Raw genomic sequence first — 19,738 nt, 5'->3', positions numbered from 1 at the left:
CAGATGTTGCTCTGCCAGAAAAAAAGGGCTAAGGGGAAGTAAATAAACTGTCAAATAAGGAAAGTTATTGCCACCATATACTGACAGGTGCCTCCGGTATGAATTAGCCCCAAATGAACCTTCAGATAAAATCTTCAGACAGATATTACATTATCTATAAAAACATGATTACATTGAAATAGGAAAAAAAATGTATATGCTCAGTCTTCAAACAAAATACATGATTAGGTTTTGCAGCTATTTCTGAATATAAGACCTACCATATTGGGCTGAGCTATACAGTACAATTCCCTTTGAGTCTCTTCTCTAACGCCATCCAGTACCAGATGCTTTGGAAGAAAATTATTAATCCTGGGCAAAAAATATAAGATTTAATGAAAATCCATAATAATCTGGGTTAGCTACCATTCTCCTCTGTAATGCTGCTACAGGCATAGCAATACCATAGAGAAATGTTCTGTTGATGAGAGATGCCATGAAAGAAAAAAAAAAATCCTAAAAAATTTACAATATTTGATACAAGGATGCACTAGAAAACATAGGCTGAAAAACGAGTAAACCACAGAGAATAAATAAGAGGGACTTACTAGCATGACCATCAAAGATTGATTAATACAACCAAGTATGAAGCGTTGCTGCATGTTGAGTAGGATGTGGAACCACAGAGCTTCAAGGACTCCCCTGAGAAGGGCTGCACAGAGAGGGTTTTCCCACCTCCACAGCCACTGAGCTCTGTTTGGGGTATCAGTGACTGCCAATCAAACAGGCTTCATGAGCTTAGCTCCCTGACATTCGCAACATGACTCACTAACTCACGAGTGGTTTATCACAGAAATATCTGCATTTGTGGCCTGTGAAGCACAAATTTTAGAAAGCCTCACAAAAACCACCCCCCCCCCTTTTTTTTTTTTCTTGTGTTATCTGCTATTATTATGGCCTTAGGAGCTCTCCAGAGATTGCTTTAAAAATGTTCTCAGCAGGAATCTGGGGAGATAGATGCCTGTATTCCAAAGAACCACAATTTACTAATTATGTTAATAACATAATTATGAACATAGTTATGAATTAAATAGCCTTATAAAATACAAACTAAGGACAATTGTGAATGAAGCCCTCAAACTAGTTATTTTCACTCCCCACTCCTCCTTTCCTTAGTCAAACACAATCAGCTCAGCAAAACCGTTCGGAAGAGGAAATAAATATTGGTTAAACAGAAGAAAAAAAAGAGTTTTACGCCTCAGCAATTTCAAAGTCATCTTAAGTAACTTGGAAAGCCTACTATGTCACAATGCACCCTCCATAAAGAATGGCAGAAACCATTTGGGTAGATATTTTTATTGTGACAGGGATTTAATGTGCCATTGTCCTAAACTTTCCTTTTAATAAGGTTATTTAATTTATGATTGGGAGGTAAAAACAAACGGTAGTCTTGTCATTAGCATAATTAATCATAGCCTGTTCTCCAGGAAGTGGACATCTGTCACGTGGGACTCCTGTACACATTAACTCTGTCATTTTTTTGATCTCAGAATAACCTCTGGAGGTGTTCCAGACCTCTAATAATAGTAATGCCATTGTAAAATCTTACTAAGAAATAGCAGACCATACAGTATAAAAAGCACTTGGAGCCTGTCTCTATCCTTTGTTGCTAGGCTATAAGCTACACTGCACCACCAAGGACTTACGGTAACAAAATTTGCAAATATAGCCAAAGCAAAACATTTATCAGAGAGTTAGGACAGAAATAGATCTTTTTTTTCCCCACTAAATGGGTTTAGGAGTCTTAAAGTTGCAGGAAAGGTTGCATCCTGTCCTGGACTGACAGGATGACTTACAGTTACTGGGCTTTTTCAAGGTAATATTTTTAAAGTTATTATTGACTAGATCTTACTTTTTCATGCTTAATTTTGAGGTTGAAAATAACAGAAGGGTCACAAGAAAGACAGAAGTGTCTCCGTGCTAATGTCAGTAAAAGGACTGACATTAAAGTCCTATTTAGCTTGAAAATAATCCGTAGATTTATTCACAGCAGTATTATAGTATTTAGTAGAAGTGGAGCAATAAGAAAAGCAGAATTATCATTCAGTGTTCCATTAACTTTAATAGCAAGAGAAGAGTGCTGCAGAGCTGCAGCTATTCTCATATGCTTACATGCTTTAAAACAAAACAAGAAAAAACAACCCCCCCCCAAAAAAAAAAAACAAACCAAAAACAAACCAACCCACAACCCAACAAAACACCTAAATTTCCCAAATGCTCTACACCAAAAGAAAAAATATTTCCCTCACAAATTACTACTACACAGCTCTTCTTGGGAGCTTAGCTTTACTCCCAAGTCTTTCGGGGCAGATGGTGGAGCTTGATGACAGCAGCATATTAGTGACAGGAGTGGTAAAAATCCATGACTTCCATTAAAAGCAAAGACCCAGGAGAGTGACCACACAAGAAGAATTACTTGGAGAAAGAGTGAATTTTGTGTAGTTTTAAGGAACCAAGTTCAGCAGTAAGAATAAGGGGGGCATTTACAGAATGAACACTGTCCCCACTACTGCTATTTCAGCTGTGCAGGACCCATCCCACCCCATTCTTTCACGCTACACAGATCATGCACTTGATTTTGGCACCCCATCAAATGCAGCTCCTCTAATAAGAGAATACAGAACTAGGCATCGATGATCAAGTACCAAAGTGAAATTAAAAGCAAAGGAGAATGGAAATCAGACAAGTCTCAAAATCCCAATCAGTAGTTCATGGCTCATCTGATCCAAATCAGCATCAAAATGTCATTATTGATCAAGAAGAGAAAACCCTGATACTGAAGGCATCCCATAACTCTGCATCCTTTTTATCATTCTAACTGTAAATCAAACATTTAAAAATGAGCCTTTATTCACCTCTGTCCATGTCTTGTATTCTTCTGCTTTGGAAGTGGTGTGGTTTAACCTGGCAGGCAGCTAAAATATCCACACAGCCGTTTGCTCACTCCTCCCACCCACAGTGCGATGGGAGAAAGAATCAGGGAAAAAAAGGGGTAAAACTTGTGGACTGAGATAAAGACAGTTTAATATGACAGAAAAGCAAGAAGATATTGATGATGATGATGATAATAATAATAATAGCAGCAGCAGCATATCCAAAACAAGTGATTCACAGCAGAATTGCTCACCACGTGCAGACTACCGATACCCAGCTAGTTCCTGAGCTGTGGTGTAAATCCCCAGCCAGCTTCCCCCAAGTTATATACTGAGCATGACATCATATGGTATGGAATATCCCTTTGGCCTGTTTAGGTCAGCTGTCCTGGCCGTGTCCCCTCCCAGCTTCTTGTGCACCGCCAGCCTCCTCGCTGGTGGGGCAGTATGAGAAGCTAAAAAGTCCTTGACCCAGTGTAAACACTGCCTAGCAATAAACAACATATCTGTATATTATCAACATTATTCTCATCCTAAATCCAAAACACAGCACTATACCAGCTACTGGGAAGAAAATTAATTCTATCCCATCTGAAACCAGGACAAGAAGTAAAATGCAGATCCTGACACAGAGCATGACAGAAACCTGTTTCAGCTGCTGCTCTTGTTGAGGCTCTGGCTCCAATTTTTCCCTAACCTTTTAGTCATATCCTCCCCATTCAGAGCTCCAGTGGGACATGGACATCTCCTGGTCCTGGCCAGTTGGCCACCCACAGCATGAGAAGGAGAAACCTTGTCCAGGGACAGGGTAGGATTGGTCCTGGCAGTGGTGGTCCCTATTTCTGTTGGCTTGTCCTGTCACACCTCTAGGCAGAGCATCACCAGCCAGAGGCCACGAACTTCCTGGACACATTCAAGGACCAGAGGATGCATGGGTACTCTCTCTGCCTCCCTATTTTCATTTTTTGACCCTTACTCCTCCTCCTATTTCTCATTTGTTGTCTTCCACATCATTTCATTCTCCTCTGGTCTCCTCTTGTGTCTCTATACTCTTTCAAGGAGGTGGAGTGGGAGGGGAGCAGAAGGGATCGATGGCTGTTCCTGATGCAGGAGATCAGTGCAAGCAGCAGCCAGCAGCAGTGGGAGGGAGAGCCCCAACTATGAGCCATCAGTGGTGCCCAGTTACAAGACCAGGAGCTTGAGCTGTTCCATAGCTCCCATCTTACCCCACAGAAGGAGGAGAGGAACACCATGGTACTGCTGCAGACACTGTAACACACCAAGGCAACACACCACAGTGGGTTTGCCTTACAGGTGACAAGTTATGTACTTCTAGCAGCACTTCTCATCTTTGGACAGTAAATTCTCTGCCCTCATGCAGCCAAACCCCAAGTTTCCCTCCTTGCTTTGGCTCCAGCACCATCTCCACAAGTGCAACTGCTCCAGACACACACACACACAAATGATCACTGGGGGAAATACCTAAGTAGAAAATGATTAATGCTGTAAAGTCTTACACGGAGAGGGTTTTATAACATTTCAACTTGAGCAGCTGGAGGTTTTTCATCATATCAATATTTTGTAATTTTCTTTTTTGTGGAAAGCAAAATTACGTAAATAAATGCTGCAGTTTATCTCTTGACATATACAGGAGAAAAAAAGGTAATTTAAATATCTGCAAGAAACTCTTCTCATATTACTCAAAACTAAATGGTTAGAAAGCCACTTACCCCCAGTTGCCACAGTAATTTCACGTAGAAAATGGCCATAAAATGGAAAATCGAAGGATAAATTCACTCTCTGAAAGGAACAACAGCAGAAAATAAAATCGATATTGTGCAGAAAGGTAAGAGAAAACAAAATGAACAATCTTCCACTTCAAACATCTGTTTCATTACTTTTTATTTTTCACTGGAGCCTTGCTATTCTTAATTTGGAATTGCCAATAGCTAACTGGAAACAACTCTGTGTAGCACTTAAACACCTGAAATCAATGGATTTTCGTAACTGAAGACTTTAGAAAATAAAATACATGAACAGACATTATAACTCTCTCATGACAATGAAACTAAGACAGATTCCTAGAATTTTTTCTAAAACAAATGTTGCTTTAGCCTCTTTCTTAAGGGGAGCCATCGATATTTAAGGCCTTAGCAATACATAAGTTTTACACGATACCCACTGCCTCGGCTGCGGGTGGTTTGCTCCTCTGCCAAATGCTCCTTCAGATTCAAGTGCTCTCCCTGACATCCTGCTGCTACCTGGGTGCTTATCTGATGAAGGCTGGTCACTGGAAGGCAAGTCCTCTATCAAACCCACGTGACACCAGTCCCCAAACTTCTCTACACTGCTAACTAGGAGCTCAAACGATTTCTAAAGAAATATGCAACAGAAGTACTAACAAACTCTATTTAAGGTACTTATTGCAAAAGCAAAAGGGAAGAAAAATCTTTTTTCCCCTGTCAGCCTACAGATGCCTATCCTTTATCAGCTGAATTCACAGCAGAGAACGGTAATTTGCAGAACAGACCAAATTGGACTGAGTAGGTTCTAATGACCTTTTCTGTATGTACATAAATATGGATATACAACCGAACATTTCTAATCAAAATGGCATATGCAAAAGACAGCTCATATTAACTTAAACAAATGGGGTTTTTCCACGTTCTAAAATTTTCACTGCTCAGAAGGTGTATGCTAAATTTATGTGTGCTCCATTTAAATTATGTCCTTGCTCTACCAAACATAATTTCCAAGATGATTAAAAACATCAATTTTCTGACCAAACTTTCCCCCTTTTCCTTTTTTACACTGCTAGAATTAACTTTCTGAATAACAAAATAACCATTAAACTGTTTAAAAAGATAACTCTGATCCCTTAACAGTCTTCTGAATTGCTATAATATAGATATTAGTATAAAGATGTTTGCAATAAAGACTTGATCCTATGCCCACTCAGGCTAGATACAGATCTCCCATTGACTTCAATCAAAAAGTGAAGCCTTAAATTCTGCCAATGTAAAAATGTTTAGTATAGACAATTGTTTAATGTAATACTGTAATAAAGAATCAACAAGATTTAAGGAATGTTTTAAAGTGTAATATTGTAACAGCCACTAGAAATAAACGTGTTTTTACTTTTGCTGCTAAGAAGCACGCCTCATTTTTCAGAAAGAATATTTGAATTTTCAACCCACTGGAATAAAAATGTAAATGTTTTCTCCATGCATAAATGATAGAATGGACTACAGGAAAGGGAATTGAGTTTCCAAGTATGAGGTGATCCTGTATCTAGTTCAATATTTGAGTAATCAACTATTAGATACCTAATCTAAACACACTGAGCATCCATGCCACACCTAAAATTTTATTATACAGTTAAGATGGTGACAATATATTGAAAAGAAAAAAAAAATCACTATTAGTGATGTAAATCCTGTAGTGCTAGATGTTTTAATTGTTCCATTAATATTTGTCCGTTACTTTCCCCAAGCAATAATTATGCTGTTTATAGAGCCAAACCACCTCATGGATCCTATCTTTATTACTTTTTCCTGTAGAAGCAAAACCAACTGGCAGCTTCTGGGAACTCTTAGGATTACACACTTCCAAATTAAGGAAAACACACAAATTCAGTGTAAAAATTTTAGCATTAATTAGATGTTATTAGAAAAAATCATTAATACTTAAAATGTAGTAATTTAACTCCTTGTTCTCCTGTCAAACTGGAGAATAATCTTTAGAAATTATCAGTATGTAAATCACCAAGTCACAGAAGGATGTGCAAAATGCCCTTTTAAAAAGGGCAATGGCAAAGTTTATCTCTATGGAAGAGAAGGGAAGAGATTGCTGCTCAGTTACGTATGATCTGCGCAGAATACATGACTGTACACTTGTTATACAGGTATAGAGAACACATCTTGTTTTTAAATAACTTTGTTGTGTAGTACACACGGGTGTTGTTTGCTCGGACACATACAAGAAATCAATTATAGGCCCCTGAGTAAAATATAAAGCCTTACAGGATGACTCACTGGTACTTTTTTGTCCTTCAGAAGGGACATAAAACAAATCTCTAAAAAAGTTTTTAAACCAGCATGTAGACATGGCTGCAGCCACTTTAGTTCACAGTCCGAGATATTTGGGTAAATATGAATAGAGATGGATATCAGTGTGCTAAAGTGGGACCACAGCCTTCTCTGCTAGAGTGGCAGGAAGGTGGAGTGGGCACTTGACATTCAGCAGAAAAATCTTATACTGCTTGCTTTGGGGAAAGAGAGTTGAAGCCTTCATGCCGCCAAGCTCCCGTCTGCCATGCTGAATGGTCCTCCACACCAATCCCACAACCAGACCAAATGCATTATTTCATTTTAAACCTCTGGTTCAATAGCTTCAACAAAATGCCCCCCTTGGAACTGACATTTTTAGGCGTATAATCTCAGGGATCCAACCGGAAACAAAAGTGCTTGGAGAACAAAGGCATGGGAGGATGTCACCTTCACTAATCATTAAACAACAGGTTAAAATTTCTCAAAAGAATTTCACTAATGTTTAGGTCCCAAACCTCATAAATTACTTTTATTAGAGAGAAATGTTTTACCTTATATGGGTATTTTTTAATTCCTTTATTACTTTTTTTTGTATGTTTCCATTCTCTCCCTCAACACAGAGCACCAGGTTCCCAGATGAATAAGGTAAGGCAGACTATACAGATTCTAACTTTTAGGTACCCTTGAGGTTTTGGGTTTTTTTCTCATTAGAAACAAATTGTCTTAAGAAAATAGCTGATACAGTGTTTTATTAAATCTACCCCAAAGATATATAACCGCCTAAACCCTCTGAATTTGCATTATCCCAGGCTCCTTACAGGGTTTTTGGCTATGAGGAATATATATTTTATGTATTAGACTCTCTGTTAGTCACATGTAGTGGGTTTATCACCCCACTCTGCTTGTTGTATTCTGAGCTAAATACCACAGTATTTCTTCTTGCTGCCTCTTACATTCCTCTAAGCCAGTCACCTGGCTGGTGCCAGGGAGATAACAGATAAACTGGCAGAAAAGATGAATTCCACTTGGCTTTTCTCTCAGCTTTAAAACTGTTAAACACACCCACATCTTTAAAAACTGTACAACTTTTAAATAAGGCATTAACTAGATTTTGTGTTTAAACTGGCAAAACCCGAGGACTTTTTGTTGGAGCTAAGTTGGTGAATGGATGAAACAAGAATCTCATGAATCACAATTCTGAGTTGTAATTTTCTATATTTAATTTGTTCTAATATCAGCTCTTCTATGTATGCAGTTCCCAGCCACAGGGGAGATCTGAGAATACAATCTGTAAATCATGCAGCATTCGATTTCGCTTCTAAGCATGTAAGCCCATTATTTTAATACCCATTTTACCAGGCAGCATGATTACAATAAGTTAAATAAGATTGTCATATAGTAACAGAAGTAATAAATGTGATCACAGTTTCAGAGTGTCAACAAAAAAATATCACAGAGTGTAAATAACATTCTCATGAATTTTATCAATTCATCCAAAAGAAAAAATAAGTGTGACACCTCGTACAAAACGGAAGTGCAAACATAGATACACTCCATGGGAGACTTACACCTTGGCAACTTAATCCCAAACCCAGTTCTGTTGCTTATTGAAGTCAATGGCAAAATTTCATCCAAATTCAGCAACACTACTAGTTTATTGTTTGATAGTTTGTGATCCTTAGAAACAGAGGTGGATTTTAAATATATCTATAAAGGCATCTCAGAAGGACTGTTACAGCAGGCGCAAAAAGACAACTTGGAATCATTTGATAGCAACACTGTGCAGACTTTCATAACTTAACTAAAAGTCAAAGATGAAGCTCTGTGAACGGCAGGCACAATACTTAGTAACACTACTGTGCTGCTCACTGGTGAAAAATGTCCACGTCCGTCAAAGAGGAAAAAGGTATAACAACTTACTGCTGCTTGCCGATGAGTATTGGAAAGGATCCCATGAATCTTTACTTTGTCTTTCTCCATTTGGTCTATATTGACCCACAAATCCCGGCTGGTAGAATCATACGGGCCATACGTCCTTGAAGTATAATAATTATGATCTGTATCCTCCTGAAAGGGCAAAAAAATCCACAGCAAATACAGATCAGAATGGAAGATGAACCTTAGTTTTATATAAACTCACCCTTGAAATACTGCGTCCTGGTGCTCCTGGGAGCAGCAGAAAAGACATTGCAAGTCAACAATGAAGAAAAAAGTACAAATCGAAAATGTGTTGCAGAAGACAGCTCTGCTCCTAACCACAAGCAGTTGGGAAGGCAAACAGTTACCTCATGCAATCATCTCATATTATGATTATAATGTTCACTATCCCCAAATCCCAATCATACAGTTCCTGTAACCACATCAGTGAAATCTATGGCAAAATACTTGATGGCTTTCAAGGCAAAATGTAACAACAGCCATGCTCAAACAAAGCGATGAGCAGTACTCATAGCTAACACCCTTAAAAAAAAAATTGTATTTTTTAACATTTCTAAACATAATTTGCTAAAATACCCTTTATAAGAACATTCAAAAAATTCCCAACAGCTATAGGCTTACAATGTTATTTCATTTTAAATCTCCAAAAGATTGTTTTGATGTACACTTGCCGCTCAGAAACAAATACATATATATCTGTGGAAGAAAATTTCCTACTTTTTGTGGTCTTTAAAACGACAGTAGTTACTCTCATGCTCACATCACAGCAAATTCAGAGGTAAAATACATGAACCCCACATGTGCCATGGGAGATTGTGCTAGTGGTCCATCAAATCCTGCAGCTTGCGGATATCAAATTCCGCAATCAAGTGCATGGTTCAGAACATAGTCAAAATCTTGGCAATGTCTGCTTATTTCAATGACAAAGCTGAGACTCCAACACTCAAAAAACTCTGTATGTTACTCAACCTCATTGCAATCAGTTTACACTTGAAATAGTACACATTTAGCTTAGTAAAAACAAGTAAAAATTTGAAAAAAAAATCAAAATCTTATTAGGCAAAACTTAGTAAATATTTAAAAACCTAAGTATAGGAAATTCCAAAATTTGTGTCAAGGTCAGTAGCTATGATGCTCTGTACCCTCCTACAAAATATCTAAGACAGTGAAAGGAAAAAAAGAAAAAGTGCATGGTCTGAGGCAAGAGATGAAACACATCCCAGATTCCCAGTCTTAACTGTTCCCAAGCTGTTGTAACCATCAAATATTTAAATTAACAGCATCGCCAGCTTTCTGCTGAATAGCTACAAGTAATAGTGCAAAAGTAGTACATGCTGGTATTTCTCAGTTCCTTCCCCCCTTCCTTTTCCTCTGTGCCAAAGCAAAATAAACAAAGGCTCAATGATAGTGTTTTAAAATTCAAATAAACTTAGAAAACAAACAGTGGCATAGAAAATGGAAGAGGCAGACTTAGAACTTAGAATTACCCCTGGTGATGGAGAAGAGCATCTCCTGTAGCCAGTCAGCAGCGTGGGACTACCCTCCTATCGCGCCGTGCTGCCACGCAGACCTGACGCCCCCTCCCCAGAACATACACAACCCATTCCGACTGGTGTGGTCCTGCGCTGAAGATACACTTCGCAAGGGCTTATATACTAGATGAAACCGGTAAAGTTCTAGGTTAAATATATTGACCATAAATCCTGTTTCAGCTGGATTTCATCCTACATTAACACCATTACTGATGCATTTTACTTAAGCTGTTGCACATATAATCAGGTTATTTTCTCCTTGACGTTTTCTATATCTTCTGCTGTACTTTATATGCCAGGATGTACTTGCCCAGTAAATCTCAGTGACGCTTTTGAAGCAACTTCTAACAACTTCAGCAGCTCTAGGGTAGTCACACAAGTAAACATTATTAAAATTATACTGTCAGGAAGATGAGAAAAGCCAGCCATCTCACCAAATTCTTCTCTTCTTTAATGGTCAACAGAAACAGTTATTACTGTCACGTATACAAAAGAGGTACAGTAAATTAAAAGGTTTTGACAACAAAGATATATTTTCCCCCATCTAATTTATCATTCTGACAGAATTTCCATAGAAATTAAAAGTTACATTTAAGGCATCAATGAGTCTCAAGGAAGGCGCTCCAAGAGACAAAGAAGAAGAAATAATAACCAAAATAGCTTGTTTCAGATAAACAAGCAATATTTCAACTATAGTTAAAACTATGCAGATGTTTTGCATTTGAGTTCTTCATAACTAATAAAGCTACTGCAGTTAACCAGCAGCAGCTAAGCTGCTATCTCCGCAACTAGAAGGCTCTAACACCGAGCCGAGTTGGTTGCTCTGTAAGAATGCTTTAAATGGAATCAAGGATATGAGGTTAGACTTTATAGATGCTTAATTTTATCACTGTAAAAGGAAGGTCTGGAACTTGATTATTAATAAAACACATTAACAAATTGCCTAAATATTGCTAAAATCTCAGACTAGGCATATTTTTAAATTAACTGAAAGTGCTGCTGGTATTTGCCCCAAAAATTAGTGCTGAGGAAATTCATCACCAAATACTTAGTTCAGAAAGTCATCTTTAACTCTGAATATAGTATGCGCATTTATAGATCAATAGCTTATGAAATTAATCAGACAATTATGCTTTCTAAAAGCTGCATTTTTAGAATAAAATGGAAACACTGAAAGGAGAAAACAGGCAATTACGTATTTAAAAATAAACTACTTTTCAGGGAGGAAGCAAAGATAATAAGAAAATACTCCTTGGGAAATTCAGAAGGAGGAAATGAGCCAGCAATTAAAAGTATTTCCCTAATGAAGACAAGCAGTTCTGACAATTCATTTTGCAAAAGAAAAAGGAACACCCTTTCTATTAAAATAAGCTAATAACAAGATGGCCCTGCACGAATGCAACAAAACCAGCCTCCTCAAAACTATTTGCACTCTTACCCAATCTCACTTAATGCTTGTTACTCTCTTACTGTATCTCTGCCTATCCTGTCAGTAAAATACAGCTAAAATTGACTTTTGAATTGTTTCAGATTTTTGTTAGAAAATTGCTCTTAGATTTCTGAACATTATTAGTACCCCCCAGCTAAAAAAAAGCACAAGGGGGAGAACAGAAATCACAACTCATGTAGGACTTGAGCTCGCTCTGCATTGCAGCTGATGGAAAGCCTCTTCCAGCCAGCACGTATTTGGGCACTGAGAAGGGGCGAGAGAGATGCACAGTCACACTCTGTGTTACCAGGGCAGAGAAAGCATGTGCGTATACTGTTGCAATTGAATTTCCTCGTTTATTTACCTTTTCTTTAGGCAGGTACTGAATGAGGCAGGGGCAGGTGGCAAGGATACATGGAGAATATCCCCAATCTAACAGCCATTAGCGGAGGAGATGAGATACTACGAGGAAAGGTCATCTATCTTTAGATGGGATCCTAATGGTAGGATTAAGGCCAGAGAAATGGGGAAAGAGACACCTTGCATGCTGCTGCCATATAGCTGCATTTTAGCAGAGAACTGTAATTATAATAGAGCAATGTTGTGATGCAGTTTTACACTTTATAGATCTGATAACCAAAGAACCCCGAGGAATGCTTAATTTCAACCGGCCTCTCAAAATGTGAAAGCTCTAATTTCAGTAGATAAGCTACACATGAACTACCACATGAAAGTCTTGCAGAGGATATATATAGTGGCTGCTACTTAGGAAGCTCGATTATTACAAGTGGTTCTCTGATGCTCAGAAGCACCGATTTCATTTCATAAGCGCTTTGTATCAAGGATAAACTCTCTGCTGTTCAATTTCTTAACAAAAGCATTTGTTCTGTATGAATCTCTACTGAGGAAACATACAATTTACAGAACTGCCTTGCTGCTTTCACAATGACAAAGCTACAATCTGTTCTTTTGGGTTTTTTTAATCTTTCTCTTTCTTTCTTTTTTTTTTTTAATATCTGATGTGGGAAGAACTTAGAAAAATATATATGTATATTTGGGCATAGCATGCATATTCCACATCAACAGTCAGCAGAACCTGAAGACAGCCTGCAAACATCACTGTTGATTATACAAGCCTTAGCAAAATCCATTTTGAATAGCTAATATCATGTCTAATGAGTGAGGGGAAGCCTATCTAACAAAAGAGAAAATCCTTTGTCTGTGTGCACTGGGATTAAGAAATTTGTCTCACACTATATTCTCCAAGAAGAGGTTACACGAGTGCTCTGCAGAGTCCTAAAAGCCCAAAGCTGTGTGTGTGCAGGAGTTCCCAAACGCAGGTTTTCACTAGGGCCAGTATGGAAGTCACTTTGCCCGGAGTCTCACAGATTTACATCTGGAGGTTGTTATTCTGAACACTAAATTATGTCATCAGTTGGGATGAAACAAAAGCATTTAGCTCACAGCTCTCACCCCGAAGTACATGCAAGGCTTGATACAGCTCTACAACATCTTAAACTCCCAGGTTTTTAAACGGCACTTTTCTGAGCGCCTGACAGCACCTATAATGGAGAGTCACACAGGCTGACAGACAGTCTGGCAGAGAAGGATGCCATAAACCTGTTATTAATCCAAAAAGCCGTTTAGTCTTCCCAGCTTTGTGAAAAGTCAACGTGGAGCCATTGCCTTTTTCATGATATTCACCCGCTTCTGAAAGGAAGCTTCCCTCTTGGGGACGGCTATAAAACTGTCAGCCTATTTAGGGGTCATTACAGCAGTCTTATAAAGCCCTTTGGACTGTCTTGTCATAAGAGACAAGATTCAAAAGAGCAAAAGTCTCTGCAATGTCTTACTTAAGAAAGGGGAAAAAGGCAAATCACCAAGTCACTCAAAAACCAATTACAGCAGGGAAATATTTATTAGGCAGTTTTGTTCCTGATTTGCTGGAGCAGGAGTTTGAGAAATGACATTCTCAAACTAAGTCTTTATTAACCGCTCTGCAGCATCCTCTCCACTAAAAGAAAATAATAGGAACCATTCCAATAAAATAACCATGAAAACACCTAGCAGCAATTTGATTGTGGTGTAATTATGAAACATGTTATAGAGTTTATTTTTCTAACTTTTAGATATATATAAATGCCTAAAGTGTTCACAAAACTGAAACTCTAAAAACGACTGCAAACGTAAAAAACTAACTGCCAGGTCTAGACTACAGAGCATCAGTGGTTATGACCCCATGTCTGTTACCAGCCCCATTCTTGGGGGCTCATGACTCCAGATAATGCCATAAATAATTACATTTTTGTCAAATTAGCTTTTAAAGATTTAGTATTTTAGACTCTTAAAAATTCACTTCTTGTGTGCAATATAACCAAGAACGTATTTCTGAATGTATATGCTTTTATGTACTTGCAGCCATACTTGTGTGCATTTTTTTCCTCCCCCTAAGATACATAAGTTCAGTTTATTATTTTTCCTTTTTTTTTTTTCTTAATCCGGGTATTAGAGGAACTTTAAACTCTCTGTGGCATATTTCTTCCTCTGGTGCATATTCAGAAGCTGGGATGGGTAATTTGTCCTTGTTTCCCATTCTCTATTGGAAGAAACAAGGAGAAAACAGAACAACCAAGACCCAGCAACCCTGAGGCCTCACATGAGGAGGGAAAATGGCAAATCTAAATTGGGATGAAAAGTGGTACAGGTCTGGAGGATTAAATTAATATTAGCAGGTATAGTTTCTAGTTGATCAGGGCTTTATGTAGGACATTGCAGGAAGCTGCCTCCACACTCACTGCTGTGTGCTGCAATTCCTGAGCAGTTAATTCCGTGTCTCGGGGATCCGACAGGTCCCACAGCTGCAATCGTAAAGCAATCAGTTGTAGGAACACGTACGACCGGTATTAGGTTGATACAGGGAGGAACATGACTTTATGAATGCGGTAGCTTTTAACCTGTAGGGATAAAGTCTAATTTGAAGCTTTTAAAGGTGTCCTATGTTCACCTCATTCAGCACCAGCCTTTGCCAAACCCGAGCTGTTCAGCATATAGCCAGACAGCAGCACGCTCATCACAGAGCCCGGGCATCGAAGGACAAACGGCACCACCATGGCTTCTCTGGAAAACACTTGGTTTAAACAGATTGCAATCCAAACTGGTAGTCTATTTAACCAGAAGACTTTCTAGTTTAGCTCTGACGTACAACACACTTGAATCTTTAGTTACTAAAAGACAGGACAGGCTGAAATCCACAACCAATATGCAAAATTTCAAAATTACCATTCATGTCTTAGAGAGAAAGAGTGATGATTAAAGTGGTTAAGCTGTAGCCCCGATTTCTACTGCTATTTGGAAAGCATGCTTTTTGCTTTGGAAAAAGAATGCATTTTGCTTTGTTCACATGTACTTTTCTATATACATCTGTAACAGCAGTTCAGTCGGGATATTCTATACAATAATATTGAAAAGAACGCTATGTACAATTTTAACAAACTGTTCTCACCAGCCACATTTCTTGTCACAGAAATGCTTATTTATCTAATCTGGCAGTCATGTGCAGGAAAAAAAATAAAATTAAATCCCTTGAGAGCTCTCAAATATAAGTGCTGCAACTGTAAGACATTATATTTAATCGAGATGCTTGATGAGGTACATGTTGGCTAGACAGGTGCTTCCAAGTCACTCCCTTTGCATAACAGCAAGCTCAAAACAAGCTTTCTGCAGGATCTATCTGCACTCTCGCTCTTTACAGCGAGGATGCTTTGAGCACTTTTCAGAAACAGCAGAGGAAGGATACGTGTCTGAGTAATTGCAAAGTGCTACTGCGTTCAAATTAACCCACTGTCCAGTTGATCCAATATTCTCAAATATTTCAAAATTATACTGACACGTGATTTTCTTTTTGATAGATGCTATTTTTTCTTCTGTATAATTTCCAACTCTATGTTGCATTTTAAGAATAGAGTTATTCAAAGTGGAAAAGTTTCATAAACTTGCATTTTCATTTTTGGCTTTCAGCCAAGTACAGGACACAAGAAGATAATACACAAGGCATTACAGAATTACTTTTTAATTGAAGGGTGTCTTTTCGCAATTTCAAGCAAAAAAAAGTGATGGCAAACGTGTATTGCCTCCTAACCACTGAAAAACAGAGAAAGATGAAGACATGAGATTTTACTTGGGTTCCAAATCAATCTTTTTTTTTTTTTTTTTTTTTTTTTGTGGTGTTGGAGGGAGTGAGGAGGAATCTCAACATTTTGACCCTGACCAGAATCAGGCCATTTTTATTTTGCTTTCTACCCCAGAAAGATCATGGCATTTTAGCCCCCATGGCATTTTACTGCTCCGCCTGTATGAGATCAGACAGATAGGATTTCCATCTGCAATTGCTCCCCCTTCCTACTTCTTTTGTTGCTAAGAATACTCTAAGAGTGTGATGCTTTCATTTGTTTAAAAATTTTAATAGGAACTCTTGAAAGGTCATGCAGCTTGACACAAATGCCTGAAGCAAACTTCCACTAACCCTATCACATCTCTCTACTTCAGTTAAATGTAGTGCTGCTAAAAAATCTGGTGAATATGTGAAAGTTTGACTTTTTTTTTTTTTCTCCCTGTTATTCACACTGCAATTTGTTGCAGACTTTAAAATCTCCATTGCCAATTTGGTGTTCTAGAAATAAATATACTCTTTCTAACTGATGGTCTGTGAAAAGCTAGACGTGCTGCACATGAATGCATACCAGTGTTACAAAAGAAAGAAAACAAACAAAAAAAATCTGTTATTTTCATTACTTATGAATTTCTGTTCTGCGTATGAAATACTACAACTATTAAAAGTGTTTCATCGGCAGCTGATAGCATTTAGCCGACATTTTTGGTAGCACAAATGCACGTTTACAAATGGAACTTAACTCCGATCCCCCTCTTGATAGGAATTTTGAGCTTTGGCCCCATTTATTATTCTCTTTGAAAAGCCTGTATAACTCATGCAGTTACAATGAAGATGGGCCATTGAATTCCTGATAAATGCTGAAAGCTCTCAAGTTATAATTACTAAGTTTACACACAGTCAAAGGAAGTGTCTGACCAAATCTGAAACGATGTACACATCTGCTTACATGCCAAGTTGTTACTGTTTTGGGATAACAGATAATTGACTCTCGATATTACAAAAACATGAAAGATTTTCAGAGTGGCACAGAGTAATCCATCAATGTCAGCAGGATTCCTACAGCTTTGAAAATCTATCCCTAAGGATTGGTGTTATCCAAACTGGAATTATTTGGCTTAGTGCAACAACTTTGTACTTACCTACCCAAATTCCCCTGCATTAACAATTCAGCAGTATATTCATCCTCACTCCCTGCTCCAAACCAGCTATGCACGATTTGCTGTGTGCTGTTAAACTAGTTAGGGCTGTTTGTTTTGCATGGGTTGAAATGAACATCATCTTCTGCTTTTTGCATGACAGAATAGATACAAGTCTCCCTCATGAGGGCACTCCAGATGAACATGGTGAAGAGGGTCATAAAGGAAGTGGTTGGAGAGGAGACCTTCCCAGTCTTCACAGCCACACTAATATTCGGCTTTCACTATCTGAATCTATTTCAGTGAACTTATGCAAGCAAGGGCTGAGGCATGTATGACTGCATCAATTAATTCAGAAAGAAAGTACAAGGTCTGTCGCTGATACCGCTCATAGCCCTTTTCAGTCATGAGTTCAGCGATTCTGGAGTAATTGTAATGTGCTTTAGGAACTTGGAGATGAAGAGGGATATGGAAATGTAAAATACTATCATCAAGAAAATTCAAAGCAGATTCCATTAAATTCTGAATCCCCTGTCTCCTTCCCTGCTATAAGAATTCATTACCATCAGCATGTTAAATTAAATGCCTTGTATGCCAACATAGCTAAGCATGTGGAAATGAACTCAGGATTACCACGGAGAACTGTAAATTCCCTTACTTAGGAGCGAGGAAACTTGGTTTTAATGTCTTTCCTTCCCCGTCACCCCTCCAAGTTTAAAGGAAACAGAGTAAGAATTTCACCTCCAGTCTTCACCTTTTCGTTTTTCAGCTATACCTGAGTTATAAGTAGAACCATCACCCCCTGAGTTTAGATTGAGAATAATGGAAATGTCGACAGGCTCATTGCTATAACACTTCTTGCAGAGCTGGCAATGAATTCAGTCCAGCTGAAGACTGTAGCAAGACCCAGTGCAAGTGTCAAGATGACCTTAATTTAAGTAAGCAATTAGTAAATTCAGTGTAAAAAGATACATGAGGCTTTTGTCTAGTTTACCATTTTGCATCTGAAAGCCTGAAAGAAAACAAGACAGTGATATATCGGTCTGCTGGCCAGCTAGAAAGTGTGACATCACTGTTGGAAAACTCAGCTGGACAAGCCGAAAAAAGTGAGTAAATTAATGATTGTCCCAGATTCTAATTCTAGTTGCAGGTGACATACTGTTTGGTGTGATTTAGTAAGAATAGAGGACTAGGATGTTTCATGTGTGATCCGGGCTGCTTCCAGATCAATTCATTTTCTGGCTCTTCTTTATAGCTATCAAAAATAATCAGTTAAATACTGGATTTAGCAATAATTTACAGAAATCTTAATTTGACCTGGGATGTCATCTGAAGCAGCTTGTTTTTTCAGAAGTTCAAATACTTTCCTTAACATCACATGCAGAAGTAAGGAACATTCTTTTCCCTTGAAAGGAGGAAAAAAAAGGAGACTTGATTTTTCTGAAAATAAATGACTTTCTCCATCTCCATCATCTCCAAAGTAACATGGTTATTTTCTAAAATAAACTCTTGAAAAGTGTGAATAAAAACATTTTAAAACAGCAATAACAACCTTTTCAAAAGAGTGTAATAAAAGCTGTTTAGAAACACTGCAAGAAAATTCTATACATCTTAGCCTTCAATTACTATATCATTTAACAGCAATTTTTAGCTCTCTTACAACAAAAATATGACATCTAAATATTCTGCTATATAGAAAAGCAAAAGATATATCCGTGATGGTTTCAGTGCAACTCCAGCATTTCCCAAGATTGTTCCTCCAGTACATCCTATATATCTGTTGCAACTTTCAAGCTTCTAACAATGAAAATAATACTATGACATTTAACTTAATTTAGTGAGCGGATACCAATAAGCACAAGAACAGCTGTACTCTCTTAGGCCAAACATCCTTTCAGTCCAGCCCCCAGAACTGACTGGGAACGATGCCTAGAAAGAGTAAAGGACCCCAGGCAAACAGTGGTAATTCCCCATTTTTCCTAGGTTCCAGCAATCTGCTCTTCAGGAACTCCCTTTGTATTTAATAATCCCTGACAAATTTCTATTCCATGAATTTGTCTAGTTCTGTAAATTGTGGCATCTGCAACATTCAGTGTCAATGAGCTCCAGAGATTTCACAGTTTAATGATGTGCAGTGGAGAGGAATCATATGGGACGCTTGTTTAATCCTCTAGAACATTACAGAAACAAGAGAGCACATATCCAAACAGAGACTTCTGGGCTTAAGTTACACTGGCTTAAAAACAGCAAGACAACTGTGTTTTAAATACAACTGAACATGAAATAGTCTAAGGCAAGATAAGATAGGGTCTGGAATGGCAGAGAACCTGATGTAATACCACCTTCAACTGTAAAACCACATTTTTTAGTCACAGTAGTTTTAGCCCTGGAAATGCCAGTGAGCTTCATCTATACTAAATGACTAATGGTTAATCAAAGCTTGAAAAAAATATTTGAAAGCTTACAGGAGGAGCCCAAATTTTGCCTCCCTCTCTTGAATGAATCCTTTACATATACCAAAAATCACATGATGTAGTAATCATTAACTATGAAAAAGAAACAACTATACTT

The 19,738-nt window shown here is 38.1% G+C and overlaps 1 protein-coding gene across 1 annotated transcript in view; it reads right to left on the bottom strand.

The window, feature by feature from the left end:
- The window catches only part of PLXDC2 (plexin domain containing 2), a 272,495-nt gene that overhangs the window by 114,788 nt on the left and 137,969 nt on the right, over window positions 1-19,738 (bottom strand). The window contains exons 3-4 of the mRNA XM_054817548.1: window positions 8,882-9,028; window positions 4,643-4,712 (exon numbers count right to left, since the gene is read on the bottom strand). Of these exons, the coding sequence (XP_054673523.1) occupies window positions 4,643-4,712; window positions 8,882-9,028 (217 nt within the window). The remainder of the gene's footprint in view (window positions 1-4,642; window positions 4,713-8,881; window positions 9,029-19,738) is intronic.

This window comes from Grus americana, chromosome 2, assembly GCF_028858705.1.
Source record: "Grus americana isolate bGruAme1 chromosome 2, bGruAme1.mat, whole genome shotgun sequence".
NCBI classification, from domain to species: domain Eukaryota; kingdom Metazoa; phylum Chordata; class Aves; order Gruiformes; family Gruidae; genus Grus; species Grus americana.
This window is presented reverse-complemented; position numbering and strand designations above follow the sequence as displayed.